Raw genomic sequence first — 15,695 nt, 5'->3', positions numbered from 1 at the left:
GTTCGGAGTAATGTCACCCTAGGGTCCTTTGCACCATGACCTCGAGCCAAACACCCCCCCAGAAGCTTTGTTCACCTGGGTCTAACATTGGGAGAGTTAGCGTAGCAGCGTTATCAGTTGAATAGCTTAGCGCAGGGGCTAATGGACCCACGTTTGTATCTTGTAAATGACCTCACTAATAATGCCCGAAATGATACCAACCTTCTACACTAGTACATATAGGTTATGTACTCATAAAACGATGGATTGGAAAGTACACCAGAAGTTTATGAACACTTGCCTGCTGGCTTCTTCTCTCTGCTGCTGCTGCTACCTGCAGTTAGACGAGTGCTTAGGGCTGTCTACAAATTACAACACCGAAAAGAGATACAACAAAAATATTTATTAATTTAATGATTAAATAAGGTAATGTCTCCAAACTTACCTCAGTTATTACTTGTCTCCTGTTAGTTATTCTACAGCACTTACTTTAAAAAAAAAGTTAAATTAATAAATATTTTTGTTGTATCTCTTTTCGGTGTTGTAATTTGTAGACAGCCCTAAGCACTCGTCTAACTGCAGGTAGCAGCAGCAGCAGAGAGAAGAAGCCAGCAGGCAAGTGTTCATAAACTTCTGGTGTACTTACAAACTTTCCAATCCATCGTTTTATGAGTACATAACCTATATGTACTAGTGTAGAAGGTTGGTATCATTTCGGGCATTATTGGTGGGGTAACTTACCAGATACAAACCTGGATCCGTTAGCGCCTGCAGTAAGCTATTCAGCTGATAACGCTACTCTACGCTAACTCTCCCAATGTTAGACCCAGGTGAAAAAAGCTTCTGGGGGGGTGTTGGCTCGAGGTCATGGTGCAAAGGACCCTAGGGTGACATTACTCCGAACCATCACTTTAACTAGTTAAGTCAACTCAGGGTTTCCCAATCCAGCGGCACGTGCGTTCACATAAAAGAGGCGGGGTTTGTGCACCACGACCAATCGCAAACATCTACCAGAGCCGCATATTTAAGAAGAGCAAACTATAATTCTACATAAATATGAAGAACACAGACAGGGTTTTACAGGCAAAATGCAGGAAGGAAAGCTGGCAAAAAAGCCGACGCTGTTTTACGTAAATCACAACGCTTATCCTATCAATATCACTTCCAGTGGTGTAGTCTGCGTGATAGTAAGCTCCAGGATTTCTATATACCCACTTAAAAATGCCCAATGACACGTAACAACATACTTTCTATTATATTTTTGATACATTTTGAATTTTCATCCGTGCTTGTTTCTTAACATCTATAGGCTGAATAAAGGTGTTTTTTTACCTTAAATTGGTGTATTAAAGTGTATCGGAATGCAGGCAATGAAGTCGTTGATGCTTAAAACTTCCCTGGGGGAGGACACCCAGGCCCCCCCACTAGGATATGCCCCCCTCCTCCCCCAAAGGCAGATTCTGGCCAATATACAGTACAGTACACCCACTATAATAGCCTACATTAGACTACACTGGTCACTTCCCCATCAGTCTGGCACAACATCTGACCATAATTACATTTTTGCTTTCCATGAACGTTGCTTTAGCCTTTTATTTCAGGTGAAACCCTGGCAGTGGGAAGCGATCGTGAGAGAAAATAAACAAATATCAAAACATAATTCTAACCGATGTGCGTATTGGCAACACACAGCTGAAGAAGCCGACAAATAGCCGATATGTAATTCACTCCTCTTAAAATGTATATCTTTCATAAAGATACCCATCAGGGAATGTTAACGGGGTTGTTGGTCTCTAAATGTTTTAACTTTTATGAGCGCACCTCTCTCTCTCTCTCTCTCTCTCTCTCTCTCTCTCTCTCTCTCTGATCTTCTATGAAGATCACTGTTGACGCCGTTATCAGGCGAGTATTGATTGGTCAGTAGGCGGAGCTTTAACACCGGTTGATCTCTATCTCTAACTTAACCTGCTCCCGACCAGGTTAGGCGTTCAGCAGGAGTTACCATGGCGATTGAACCTGGTAACAATGATCACACTTCTTATCCTCATCTTTCTGTTTACAACTTCTTCTGACTTATTGTCTCTGTGTGTCTGTCTGTCTGTGTGTGTGTGTCAGGCGTACCTGCTGATTGAGGAGGACATCCAGGATCTGTCTCGCAGCGACGAGTATAAGTGAGTCTCTCTGTCCTCTAACAATCCTCTTCAGCTTCTTCATCCAACTTTTTAAGACCCTCATTAATTAGAACCATTTCCACATTCTCTTACAGGTACAACCTGTACTTACACAACGACAGCTTCTTAGAAAACCTTAAAATATTATATAATATACCCTTTTGTAGCTTGTTAAAATGTGAAAGAGAAACGAGACGGTGAGATACCTGCTACAGCTGACCAAACAGATTCTCTGCTGTCTGCTTTCACTTTTCAATGTTTCAGACACTTTTGTCTCTTTTCCCCGACATCGTTGATCCATGTCATTCATAACTGGACTAAATGGAAGAAACCCTTAAAGTCTGTACACTAAATGGGGTGCGTGTGTCTCTGTGTGTGTAGAGACTGTCCAGACATCCAGATGTCGGAGCTGAAGCCGTTCTCCGTCCCCCTGTGGATGGTGGAGAAGATGCAGAGAGCCATGGAGGCTCAGAGAGACGCCGACCTCTGATTGGCTCAGAGAGACGCCGACACCTGATTGGCTCATTGTTCTACTGTATTTCTTCCTGCTGTTTTTAAATAAAATAAATAGAATTAAAAACTCCAAACACTGCGTGCTGTGACATCACACACTTTATTTACAAAACAACCCATAGTGAGACAGGAAGTGACATCATCACTCAATGCCTTCCTGTTTGTCTTTGATAGCGACTCTGAAGCGTTCCTCCAGCAGAGACAGCTCGCTGATCAGGTCAGTGATGGCGTTCGTAAACGCCTCCTGTCAAGATAAAACGCATCAGTCAGAGTGTGTGTGTGTGTGTGTGTGTGTGTGTGTGTGTGTGTGTGTGTGTGTGTGTGTGTTTTACCTGTGGACTGTAGTCCGGTGTTGTCTGCACTCTGATGACGATTTTGTGTTCCAGAGGATGAGGAACTTTATAACCAGCAAACAGAACCTGAGGATCCTTCAACAGCTGACTGAGACACACACACACAAAGACACAAAGAGAGAGTCAGGATCTGAGGTTTTTACATAATCAGAAAGCAGCTCTTATTGTGAACACCCCGGTACAGGAGGTGAAGAGAATCTCAATCTAGAACCAGACTGCTGTTACAACAGAAAATACTCCTGCTGGTAGCATTGTGTTGTTAGCCTGCTATTAGCATTGTGTTGTTAGCCTGCTGTTAGCATTGTGTTGTTAGCCTGCTATTAGCATTGTGTTGTTAGCCTGCTATTAGCATTGTGTTGTTAGCCTGCTGTTAGCATTGTGTTGTTAGCCTGCTATTAGCATTGTGTTGTTAGCCTGCTGTTAGCATTGTGTTGTTAGCCTGCTGTTAGCATTGTGTTGTTAGCCTGCTGTTAGCATTGTGTTGTTAGCCTGTTAGCTCTTACGCTCGGATGATGTTGCCCAGCGTGTGGTCCTCCTTATTCAGAGTGAACAGACAGGCGTTTGGGACCTTGGTGTCTTTGGTGATGCAGATCTTCTTCTCTCCTTCAAACAGCAGGAACGACTCGAAGGCGGGAGGCGCGTTCATCTTCTCTTCTCATAGATATAGATACATATATATAGATAGATATATATATATATATATATATACTGTAAATGTATCTATGTTCTCTTCTTTCCGGTCTGAGCGGAGGATCAACCGGGAACACTTCTCCTTCTTCTCCTTCTTCTTTAGGGCTATAGGCCACTTAGCATCCTATATGTCGCATTACTGCCTCCTACTGGTGTTAGCCGGCACCTGTTATTTTATCATATTACAGCTTTCAACTTGACCAAAAATATAACTATATTCTTCTTCTGTTTACAGGTTTACAAGAACAAAATAACATACAGTCCTGTGTGTGTGTGTGTGTGTGTGTGTGTGTGTGTGTGAGACACTGTGTGTATGTGTGTGTGTGTGTGTATATGTGTATATATATATATATATATATATATATATATATATATTATGGGTGATGAACGTCTGGTTCCGCCACTTCACAGAGTCCCATCTAATTACGTCACGGATCACATCGAGTTTCATAAAGTTTGGTTTTGGATTAAAAAAAAAAATATTCCAATTTGTCTTTTAAATAATGATTATACAATTTTGGCCTTGATCTTTGCTAGAAGAATAAAAAAAGTGTTAAACTCTATAATGATGAAACACAATCAGGATTTATGCCCAATAGGCATATCTCCAACAACATTAGACCTAGTTGACTACTCATATTTAATTTCAGATGACAGCTTCGTGTTTTTCTTAGACTTTTTCAAGGCTTTTGATACTGTCGAGCATCATTTTCTCTATCATTCACTTAAGAAGTTTGGCTTTTTATTGTTATTGATAAAAATGAACTCCAAAGATGCAAGAATAATCTCACTCCCATTGTTGAAAAAACAAGAAAGAAATTCAACCTTTGGCTTTTACGTGACTTATTAAAAGGCAGGATCCTTCTCTCGAAGCCTGAATTCAAGGAATATCAAGATTAACATACGTTGCACTATCTTTATATGTAGATCAACAAATGTATAAAACAATAGACAAAGTTCTATATGATTTTGTGTGGAAAAACCACACTCACTATCTGAGAAAGTCTGTTTTAATGAATGAATACAGTAAAGGTGGTCTCAGTTTCCTGGACTTTAATACTTTAAATAACACCTTTAAAATTAATTGGATTAAACGTTACTTAAAGTGTCCAACTTCCTTGTGGAATTTTATTCCCCATTATGTCTTTTCCTCAGTTGGTGGACTCCAGTTTTTATTGGTATGTACCTATAATATTGACAAAATTCCTCTTAAACTTTCTTCATTTCGTAAACAAATGCTGCTGGCTTTGATTTATAAGCATAATTTCTCTCCTCATAGGTTTTGTATTTGGAACAACAGATATATTTTGTATAAAAATAAATCCATTTTCTTTCAGCAGTGGGTTGACAACAACATATTGCTTCTAAGCCAATTACTCAACCAGCGTGGTCAGCTCTATAACTATGTTGAGTTTATTCATCACTACGCCATCCCTGTCTCTCCCAAGGAGTTCTCTATTGTTTTTGATGTAATACCTTCAGCTGTCGTTGCACTCTTTAAAGGTTTTAATGGAGTTGGTGATCACCCTATACTATTAAATGTGAAAGAAACAACTGTTGGAAATATCTGTTTTTCACTACAAGCTAAAAGTAAGAATAAGGCGATTCGTCAACTCTTTCAACAAGACGTTAAGAATACTCCTGCTGCTTTATCGTACTGGTCTTCATATGTTGAGAATATTTGTTGGGAAAAGGTTTGGCTATTGCCACACAAGTTCTTCTTAACCAACAAAATTAAAGAGATCTCTTTCAAAATGCTAACTAACCATTATCTGCAGAAAATGAAAAAGGACATTGATATTAGCTGTAGGCCTACTTTTTGTGGAAAACTAAATGAAACACTGGTAGGCCTACATTTATTTTGGTCTTGCCAATATACCAATGACTTTGGAGCAGATTATCACATTTCATTGCTGTTCACATTTACCCTCAATTCATATTACTCTGGGAAAATGTATTGTTTGGATTCATTCAGTATGATAGAAATCTTCATTCCGAGTATTATGTGATAAATTTGATAATTATTTTAACCACATTTTATTTACATAAGTCAGTAAGTTTTTGAAAAAGAAGCCAAGCTTTTTGGAGCTGGCTGCCAATATTAAACAATACATTTGTTTCCATTTCTACCTGTACAAACAAAAAAGCTGTTCGAATATATAATAATATATATAATATAATATAAATATTTGTATGAATTTTTCTTGCTTTGTTTTGGTTTTGTTTTCCTTAGTAACCCCCTGGCTCGTTTAGAACATAGACTGTTAAGAGAAGACGTTTCTTCCTAATGTATGTCTACTAATCAAGGCTGAAGACCTTACTTTTTGATAATGCTTTTTGTTAATTCTTTTATCAAACAGTGCTTTTTATTCTTGTATTTTATTTTGTATACAATTTTAATACGGATTTTTTTTTTATGTATCTTAAATGGTTTTAAATTTGTATTCATTACTATTTTTATTCTTATTTTACTCCCTATTTTTGCTATTTGTTCTTTAATGATTGATGATTTGTGTAAAGCACTTTGAGTTGCCTTGTGCTGAAATGTGCTATATAAATAAAATTCCCTTGCCTTGCCTTGCCTTACTTTCTTCAATAAAGTAAAAAAACAAAAACGTTAAAAATAAATAAATAAATAAATAATCAAACTCTGCGACATGTATTTCCGGATGTTTCCCGCTGTCCAATCGCATTGCTGTACTCTCCGTCCACGCGGTCCTCATTGGTTAGCAGGAGTTGGTTTGTTTTTGAACGTCTGGCGCTGATTGGCTGTGAGAGCGAGGAAGAGCCAGTTTAAACCGGGGGGCGGGAGCGACTTCAGTTTGAATCCGAGAAAGCAGCAGTTCGGCCCGCTAACATCCCGACAAACACCCGGTGAGTCCCGGCTGGAGGATTGTTCCTTGTGTAACTCTAACTTTACCTGTGTTATTTACCTGTATACCTGTGGAAGCTCTTAACGTCTCTGCTTTAGATCAGAATCAGGCTACCAGCGGAGCTATAATCCATTAGCCGGCGGTGCTAACCTGCAGTTAGCCGGCGGAGCTAACGCTAACTACCGTTAGCATGAAGCTAAAACACCGTTCTGTTTACTGGGTTACCGACCGTTTTAACACCGTTAACACAGGGCTGTATTTTACAGTTTAACCGGTAAATACTCTTCATTCTGTGATACATCCGACAGCTACCGAGAGAAACCGAGAGTCTGAGCATTTAACCGCTAGCTATAATGTTAATTAATTTAGTCTGTATTGTCATGTATGGTGACGTTAAACACGTGAAGACTAAACTATAAACAGTAACCTCAATGTATTATAGAAGTCCCGTGTATTACATATCATATTCAACTCTGTCTTGATAAACAAATCTGTTCGGTTTAAAATAGTTTAACTTAACCAACTCTCCTTAAACCACACAGGTCTTTATATACAATTGTAATACATCTTTACTGTAATGCAGCCTTTAAAACCAGGAAAAGACAACACTTATGTCATATCATATTACGATATCCAAAATCTAATACGATATCAATAGAATATTGATTATACTGCCCAGCCCTACTCTGACCTGTCTGTCTCTAGCCTCTCCTGTGTGTCTGTATAAAAGACAACAGCAGCTGAAGTTGTGTTTAAATGTGCTGTGAATGAGTAGTAGTAGTAATAATAATAATAATAATAATAATAATAATAAAAACCCTGAATATAACAGTTTCATCTCTTTCTGACTTCAGACAGCTGAAGAACCACCTGTCTCGTTCTCTGACCTGTCTGTCTCTCTGCAGCAGTAACATGGCCTCCTCCCAGAACATGGACCCAGCGGCTGCAGCAGCTTCATCGTCCGCGGCTCTGAAAGGCAGCGAGAGTGGAGGCAGCGCAGCCAGGAGCTCAGTGTCCAAACGGTGAGACCACCCGTCTGTCTCTCTCTGTAACTGACAGACTGACAGAGTTACATCCTGGTAACTGGTCTCTGTCAGTTAGTTTTCTCACCCAGAGTCTGGTCTTTGAACTGACAACATGACGTTTAAAGTTATTTTATTGATTCCTTCAGTTTGTTGATCTCATGATCTGTTAGAACTGAATATTCTCTGCTCCAGCTCCAATAAAGACCCAGAATCCATTAGCAGGTTAGCGTGTCCTTTGCTACACATCCGGTTTGTTTCAACTGATTGATCATTTTAGTTAACGACTCAACTGCTGTTAGACTAAACCGCTGCCTCCATCATGGACTCTCCACTCTGCAGAATAAATACAGGGGAAATGCAGACGGATATTAAAGTAATTTTGGCCTTAAAGATATTTTTCTAGCCTGTTGAGGGGGGGGTTCTCGGGGGTCTGAAACACTGGATACCTTCAGAACTTACCAGGTTGTCCACCTTCCTCTCTTCCTTCTGGGTCTGCTCTCTGTCAGTAATGAGGAGCTACAGACTGCTCCAATCTCTTCTGTTTAACATCAGGACCATCTAAACTCTTCAAGAAGTTCAAATATTTCAACTTCATACTCTGTGTATCTAACTGTGTGTCTAACTGTGTTTGTGTGTCGGCAGGTTGCAGCAGGAGCTCATGACTCTGATGGTGAGTTTATACACTTAAGATTTGATATAAGAGAGAGTCTGTCTCTGAAGACCTCCTTTCATCTGTCTGTCTCCCTCACTGTCTGTCTGATGATGCAGATGTCAGGTGACCATGGGATCTCAGCGTTTCCAGAATCAGATAATCTCTTCAAATGGGTCGGGACGATTAACGGAGCTCAGGGGACGGTACGTACAGACACACCCTGTCAGTGGGGGCCCGTGGGACTTGTTGGAGAGGCTGCCTGAGGGGGATTGGCTACAATCTTTCCTGCCCACCTCCGCGTCCTGGAGAGATGGCAGATGGTGGCCAATCGCCTTCTCAACCGGTCTGTCTCTCTGACCCTCTGTCTGTCTCTCAGGTGTACGAGGGTCTCCGGTACCGCCTGTCTCTGGAGTTCCCCGCCGGTTACCCATACCAGGCTCCCCGTGTGAAGTTTGTCACTTCGTGTTTCCATCCCAACGTGGACGAGCAGGGCTTCATCTGTCTGGACATCCTGAAAGACAAATGGTCTGCGCTGTACGATGTCCGCTCCATCCTGCTGTCCATCCAGAGTCTGCTGGGAGGTAACACTGACTCAGCGTTTATAGATCTGTCCATCCAGAGTCTGCTGGGAGGTAACACTGACTTAGCGTTTATAGATCTGTCCATCCAGAGTCTGCTGGGAGGTAACACTGACTCAGCGTTTATAGATCTGTCCATCCAGAGTCTGCTGGGAGGTAACACTGACTCAGCGTTTATAGATCTGTCCATCCAGAGTCGGCTGGGAGGTAACACTGACTCAGCGTTTATAGATCTGTCCATCCAGAGTCTGTTGGGAGGTAACACTGACTTAGCGTTTATAGATCTGTCCATCCAGAGTCTGCTGGGAGGTAACACTGACTCAGCGTTTATAGATCTGTCCATCCAGAGTCTGCTGGGAGGTAACACTGACTCAGCGTTTATAGATCTGTCCATACAGAGTCTGCTGGGAGGTAACACTGACTCAGCGTTTATAGATCTGTCCATCCAGAGTCTGCTGGGAGGTAACACTGACTCAGCGTTTATAGATCTGTCCATCCAGAGTCTGCTGGGAGGTAACACTGACTAGGGCTGGGCGATATGGACCAAAAGTCATATCCCGATATATTTTGGCTGAATATCGATATACGATATATATCCCGATATTTTTTTCCGCAAAGTGAGAGCAAATGTTCAGTCAAAGCCAAAATCAAATATGACATGTCACAAGTAGTTTCATAGAGACAGTTGCAAAATCAAATAAATAATAAACCGGTTTCTTCACCTGGTTCATGATTAAATGCTCAGCTGTTCAAATAACAATAAAATGTAAACCTAAATACTGTATAACAGGAGTACCTTTTTGAAATCAAAGCTCCATATTTGTGATTCGCTCCAAAGGTCAATTAAGCTTTTGATATTAATATAATCTACTTTGTTCAAAATGTAATGCCTCATGCCTGTAAGCCTAGGTTTATAGTCCCATTCTTCCACTTGATACTGCTTCCACTTAAGTAAACTAAAAGATGAACTATCGACTACAAAACAAAGAAACTAATTAATGTGTTAATACAAAGAATATTTATTATGATCGGTTCACAGATCTGAGTCCAAACGTACAGTAAACTTCACCCTTCTGAACTAAGAGTTTCTGCTTCAAGGTGAAGTTTAAAACAGACTGAAATGTCCAGGCTCATTCCTCCACTATTTATTTCTGTATGTATTTATGCGTTACATGTCATTTTAACGAGCACTGAGCTCCAGATCCTGCAGCTGCAGACGGTCTCTGCTGCCCCGCTGTAGCTTCTCTCCGTCCGCCTGCCGCCGCAAACTTAGTGGAACTTTCCGCCCGATATCGACATACAGGTCGTCCTGGACTACGTGTAAGATCCTACCGATCACCACTCTGTCTTTGGCTGGTCCGATCCGGATCAGCGGGGACCCCAGCGCAGCAGCGAGGCAAAGCTGTGTTTTTCCCGGGAAGAGACGCTGCGGCCGGCCACGGAGCTCTCCGCCTCCCGCTGCCGCCGGAGCTCAGGTTGCTGGTCGGGCGGCATACATAATCATAAAACACATTGTCACCTGTTAAATGTTATTCATTGCTGTTTGTTCTTTTCATTTCCTCTATCGAACATCATTAAGCAGTACAAAAGTCCGGCATCTTTAGCGTTGATCTGAATGCTTCGCACCCCTGTTCCAAGATGGCGGCGGTTTTGACGTATGTTTAGAACCTCAAGGCGACATCTGTGTATATATCTATGGGAGCAAGGATCACATTTGAACTATATCGATATATGCGATATGGTCTAATTCCATATCTCATTTAAAAATATATCGATATATTTTTAATATCGATACAGTATATCGCCCAGCCCTAACACTGACTTAGATCTGTCCATCCAGAGTCTGCTGGGAGGTAACACTGACTTAGCGTTTATAGATCTGTCCATCCAGAGTCTGCTGGGAGGTAACACTGACTCAGCGTTTATAGATCTGTCCATCCAGAGTCTGCTAGGAGGTAACAATTTTGAAAAACGCGACCGATTACATAAAAGCAAACCGTTCCTATTTTATAAATCAGGACGTTTCCGAGAGCACTTGAAGGCAGCTTCATTCCCCAGAGAGAAGAGACGGAGGGACTGGGGAAACAGTTTAGAGCTTGTGTTTGATGTTTTAAATCTTTCTGGTGGCAGAGATGGAGGCAGTGAGGTTTCCTGTACGGGACTCTCACACCACCTTAAAACACACCCACAAGTCTGATCTGTTCCAGGACTCTCTTATTCTGATTCCATTTTTATGAAGTGAAGTTGTCATTACATTTCATCCTAAGAAGAACGGAGGTGTTAAATGAATCTGGTTTTTGTTTTAGAGCCGAACAACGAGAGTCCTCTGAACACGACGGCAGCTGAACTCTGGAACAACCAGGAAGGTGAGACATCAAACAGCAGTCATCATAAATAATACAGAGAGACTTATAGACTTTATGATCCCAGAACTGGGGAATTACTGTTACAGCAGCAAGTTACAAGGACACACACAGAAAATACAAGAAATATACTCTGAGGATAATGATAATGTACATCTATATATGACCTACATACAGTGTATTTAATATAAAATATGTATCAAACTATTAAACACAAATAAAGTCAGTTTAATGCCACAGTAGTTAACTTGGTGCACACACAAACATATTAAACATTACTAACAAATAAACAATAAATACAGAAACAAACTTATACAAAACGTGTGTCTGTGTCCCCCTCTTCCCTTCCCTTCTGGGTCTGTCCCAGACGGGTGTGTGTCGTAGCGGGTCTGTCCCAGGCACAGTGTTAAAGGGATACACCACCGTTTGTTGAAATAGGGCTTATCACGGTCTCCCCTAGCTGTAGATAGGTGGGCCAACACATTTTTTGTGCATGCATTGTTTTAGTCCGGTGCAGCACCGCTGCTAGTTTAGCTTAGCGTAGTGAATGGTATCCTATGTTGCCGGTTAGCATGTTGTGAGTAAAAGTGAGCCAACAAAAGACAAAAAAAACCCAAATTACTTGCACTGAGACAAAAAATGTGTTGGCCCACCTATCTACAGCCAGGGGAGACCATGATAAGAACTATTTCAACAAACTGTGGCGTATTCCTTTAAGGAACACAGAACATTTTCTGGCCGCTGCCCTGAGGTCTGAGAGCAGCGGGGGCTGATGGGAGTTGTAGTTTCTAACGGCTGTTTTGTTTCTTTCAGCCTTTAAAGCTCATCTACACTCGACCTTCCAGAAATGAAGACGCTCCACCTTTTATCCTTCTTCTTCTTATTCTGTTTGTCTTCTGTGTTTGTACAATATTTTTATGTTTGTTCACATTGTTGTATCAATAAAGTTCTTAATTCAGCACAAACACTGACTGTGTGTTAGTTCACCTAAAAGATCTATGTATCTCAGATATGGTAAAATAAAATATGACATGTAAAGTATTACATTTCGCTTACAAAGGTCTTAAATTTAGTCTTGTCCTTTTTGGTAGGATTAAATTTAGTTTTATAGTAAATGTGAAGAACAAACAAACACTTCACAAAATTGTAATTCTTTTCTGCTTCAAATCAACACTTATTCTGCTTTTATGGCTTTATATTTAACTCTAAATGGGGTTTAAAAATCTTAACTTTAACTAGGAGCAACCTGTGGGGGGGGCCTTGTTCCTCCTTAATAACGTTTAGAGATTTAAAAGGTTTGCTGATTAACATCTGGAGTAAGGTATACTGTATGGTCTGAACGGTCCGTTAAGTTGAAACTATTTACTTCCCTGAAAATGGTTTAAAGGGGGCTATGCAGTTTTGGCCATTTCATCTGTTTTCTGGCTTTTTGCTGGCAGGTTTCTCGTTTCTCTATAGAGCTCCCCCTACAGCCTCAGAATAGATATTTGGCAACCCTGTCGTTAAAAACTGGTTGGTGACTATCCCCCCCCCCTCCCATCTTCTCCCTCTGGTCGTGTGAGTTTGTTTTCAAAGAAGCCGGCTGTGATGGCCACAGCCATCTTAAAGGCGGTAACCTCATACACTCACATTTATTTTAGTTTATGCGGTTTTCCTTAAGATTGGTTTCTATATCTTTTCAGACACATATATTTTGTTGTAAACATTTATTTAGTTTTAAATAACGTACAGGACACTGGATTTGGTTTACATACTTTATTAGTTTTGGATTGGTTTTCTAATAGAACAGTTTTCTTTGAGCTTACCAGTGTTGCAGATTCCACACCCTGGAGTGAGGCATGCAGGCTGCAGGGACAAAGGGGTATCACACCATACTTCTGATGCTGAGCCAAAGTTGCAAGGGTGGTTTTTCCGTTCACAGGTGCTAACAGTCCTATAACCACTGTAATGACTCTGAAGCTGTTCAGTTAAGGTAAATTAAGATTAAAAAAACTGCATAGTTCCCCTTTAATGTTAAACGGATCGTTTAGAAAAGATGAATCAGATGAAACGTAGACTCAAAGTTTGATTTATTTAGAGAAACAGACAGCATCGTTAGATTTAGTTCTAACTTTCTAAGATATCCACAGACCTGACATCAATGCACATAACAACATGGCATCATGACTTTGCGTAAATATACACGCCACTTTCATAAAGCAAAATGGCATTGTACGCATTTTCAGCTATCCACGTGTATACCTATGCTGTATACAGCTGATGTAAACATACCCACCACGTGGCCTCGCCACGTTGCACGTTATCGCGAGAACGCGACGTACTATCGCGAGAACAACGTCACACGCCTGTTAAAAAAAAATAAATGGTTGGGTTTAGGAAAAGAACACAGGGAAAGGCTTTAGTAACAAAACAGTGACAAAAACACGGAAAATAACGACAAAAACACGCTTAGGAACACAATAAATGGTTGGGTTTAGTAAAGAAACATTGGGTAAGGCTTATTAAAACAAAAACTAAACGGCTGAAATCCCCCGTTCCTTTATACTGCTCGCTACGGCGGAAATTGACTCGCAATGTAGGTCAATGGCGGCCGATTTGCGTTGATATACACGCAAAAATGCGATTATGCGTCTTGATAACACGCAAAAACGGAATACAAATTGGCGTGACATAGATACGCCAATTCATGAGATCAGTCTGCACATAAACAAATTAAACATTTATTTATTGAAGCAATACAACCACATCATCAGCTAATGTTTGATATGATTCTATTTATCCATATATCTATATATGGAGAGGATGTACTTTATATAATCTGGGGATCATTCAGGCAGCTGGGACAAACCCGATATTTATCACTGAAGAGTCATATTTAGATATATATTCTGTTAGAATATTCTGGGTGATCCTTATCTGGATCAACAGAAGAACATTTCCAGGATTAACTTCCTCTCCCTCTGTGTGTTTCTGTTCTCTAACACCAACCTCCATGTTGCTTCGCTAAACGTTGAAAATATCTAAATGTGGACGGTTCAACAAGTCAGGTCTGCTTGGTTCTTTCAGGGAATGATTGTAAAGATTTATAAAGAATATGTTAGATCATTTCCTCTCTAACTGGGAGGTTTTCTAAAGAATATGTTAGATCATTTCCTCTCTAACTGGGAGGTTTTCTAAAGAATATGTTAGATCATTTCCTCTCTAACTGGGAGGTTTTATAAAGAATATGTTAGATCATTTCCTCTCTAACTGGGAGGTTTTATAAAGAATATGTTAGGTCATTTCCTCTCTAACTGGGAGGTTTTATAAAGAATATGTTAGGTCATTTCCTCTCTAACTGGGAGGTTTTATAAAGAATATGTTAGGTCATTTCCTCTCTAACTGGGAGGTTTTATAAAGAATATGTTAGGTCATTTCCTCTCTAACTGGGAGGTTTTATAAAGAATATGTTAGATCATTTCCTCTCTAACTGGGAGGTTTTATAAAGAATATGTTAAATCATTTCCTCTCTAACTGGGAGGTTTTATAAAGAATATGTTAGGTCATTTCCTCTCTAACTGGGAGGTTTTATAAAGAATATGTTAGATCATTTCCTCTCTATCTGGGAGGTTTTATAAAGAATATGTTAGATCATTTCCTCTCTAACTGGGAGGTTTTATAAAGAATATATTAGATCATTTCCTCTCTAACTGGGAGGTTTTGGGACTGATTGGTGGGATTGCTGTGGATGAAATCCACATGGAGATACACTGGTAAGAGCCAATGAGGTTTAACCATGTATCAGCTCATTTAAATAGCTCACGATACTGGATGGTGTCAACAGTTAACTTTCTTTTGGGGGGTGAAAATGTTCCACTAAAACCAGTTCCTTCCTGAGACTATTTAGCAGAGCCACCGTTGCTGCGTTTGGAGCTTAGAGCCGCCCAAGACTGTTGGGATTGGTTTAGAGAAATGTAAACAACCCAGAGAGTTTTTCTTCTATCCCAGAATGCATCTGTGGAGATAGAGCTGGATATGCGAGGCTATAAGGAGCCTGACAATTTCCTTATGTATTCTGTTCCTTTTCCCAAAATAAATAAAGTTTATAATCCCAAATTGCATCTAAGAATGTTCCTGACATCTCCAACAGAAACCATTGGTCAGCATCAGTGTTGGGTGTTACGTGTCAGTAACGTAACTACTTTTTTTCGGGAAAAAGTAAAGTAACTTCTGCTGCAGAACGCTAGCTAACTTTTGAGAGCGTTTTTAGCTTTGTGGCGGCGCTCTGAGCAGAGAGCTATGTGACCCATGCCACTACATTGCTGAGGACTGGCGGTTAAATCGGCCGTCCTACAAACAGCACGCCAGGCAGACACAAAGCTGACAACCTCACAGATGGATGGACTCATACATAGACTAGACTACACACAGTGGTGGAGATGGACTCATACATAGACTAGACTACACACAGTGGTGGAGATGGACTCATACATAGACTAGACTACACACAGTGGTGGAG

At 40.5% G+C, this 15,695-nt stretch overlaps 3 protein-coding genes across 4 annotated transcripts in view; 2 read left to right on the top strand and 1 right to left on the bottom strand.

Moving 5' to 3' along the window:
* The window catches only part of LOC114554861 (deoxynucleotidyltransferase terminal-interacting protein 1), an 8,080-nt gene extending 5,343 nt beyond the window's left edge, over positions 1 to 2,737 (top strand). Inside the window, exons 12-13 of the mRNA XM_028576930.1 lie at positions 2,095 to 2,150; positions 2,532 to 2,737. Of these exons, the coding sequence (XP_028432731.1) occupies positions 2,095 to 2,150; positions 2,532 to 2,640 (165 nt within the window). The 3' untranslated portion in view covers positions 2,641 to 2,737. The remainder of the gene's footprint in view (positions 1 to 2,094; positions 2,151 to 2,531) is intronic.
* Positions 2,738 to 2,744: 7 nt separating this feature from the next.
* On the bottom strand, positions 2,745 to 3,813 carry polr2j (RNA polymerase II subunit J). Its single transcript, XM_028576929.1, has 3 exons — positions 3,520 to 3,813; positions 2,996 to 3,104; positions 2,745 to 2,907 (listed from the first exon to the last, which is right to left on the bottom strand). The coding sequence occupies exons 1-3, from the start codon at positions 3,660 to 3,662 to the stop codon at positions 2,806 to 2,808; spliced, it is 354 nt and encodes a 117-aa protein (XP_028432730.1). The 5' UTR covers positions 3,663 to 3,813; the 3' UTR covers positions 2,745 to 2,805.
* Positions 3,814 to 6,473: 2,660 nt separating this feature from the next.
* Positions 6,474 to 12,162, top strand: ube2c (ubiquitin-conjugating enzyme E2C). Of its 2 annotated transcripts, none has more exons than XM_028575980.1 (7): positions 6,474 to 6,580; positions 7,485 to 7,601; positions 8,247 to 8,274; positions 8,373 to 8,459; positions 8,633 to 8,837; positions 11,141 to 11,200; positions 12,011 to 12,162. In XM_028575980.1, exons 2-7 carry the CDS (start codon positions 7,492 to 7,494, stop codon positions 12,046 to 12,048), a joined length of 528 nt encoding a protein of 175 aa, XP_028431781.1. In that variant the 5' UTR covers positions 6,474 to 6,580; positions 7,485 to 7,491; the 3' UTR covers positions 12,049 to 12,162. The 2 variants fall into 2 exon arrangements, with proteins under 2 accessions (XP_028431781.1, XP_028431782.1); XM_028575981.1 differs by having other exon boundaries at positions 6,487 to 6,580; positions 7,434 to 7,601.
* The last annotated feature ends 3,533 nt before the right edge of the window (positions 12,163 to 15,695 follow it).

This window comes from Perca flavescens, chromosome 4 (genome assembly GCF_004354835.1).
Source record: "Perca flavescens isolate YP-PL-M2 chromosome 4, PFLA_1.0, whole genome shotgun sequence".
Lineage (NCBI taxonomy): Eukaryota > Metazoa > Chordata > Actinopteri > Perciformes > Percidae > Perca > Perca flavescens.
Note: the sequence above shows the minus strand (reverse complement) of the source record. Positions and strands in the feature narration are given on the sequence as shown.

What these genes read in the sequence shown, in the direction of transcription:
- polr2j (XM_028576929.1), bottom strand. Translation starts at nt 3,662, where the DNA reads ATGAACGCGCCTCCCGCCTTCGAGTCGTTCCTGCTGTTTGAAGGAGAG. An exon ending in CTGGGCAACATCATCCGAGC is followed by an intron (nt 3,105 to 3,519) that starts GTAAGAGCTAAC and finishes TGTGTGTCTCAG; the next exon opens with TCAGCTGTTGAAGGATCCTC. An exon ending in CACCGGACTACAGTCCACAG is followed by an intron (nt 2,908 to 2,995) that starts GTAAAACACACA and finishes TTATCTTGACAG; the next exon opens with GAGGCGTTTACGAACGCCAT.
- ube2c (XM_028575980.1), top strand. Translation starts at nt 7,492, where the DNA reads ATGGCCTCCTCCCAGAACATGGACCCAGCGGCTGCAGCAGCTTCATCG. An exon ending in AGGAGCTCATGACTCTGATG is followed by an intron (nt 8,275 to 8,372) that starts GTGAGTTTATAC and finishes CTGATGATGCAG; the next exon opens with ATGTCAGGTGACCATGGGAT. An exon ending in ACTCTGGAACAACCAGGAAG is followed by an intron (nt 11,201 to 12,010) that starts GTGAGACATCAA and finishes TGTTTCTTTCAG; the next exon opens with CCTTTAAAGCTCATCTACAC.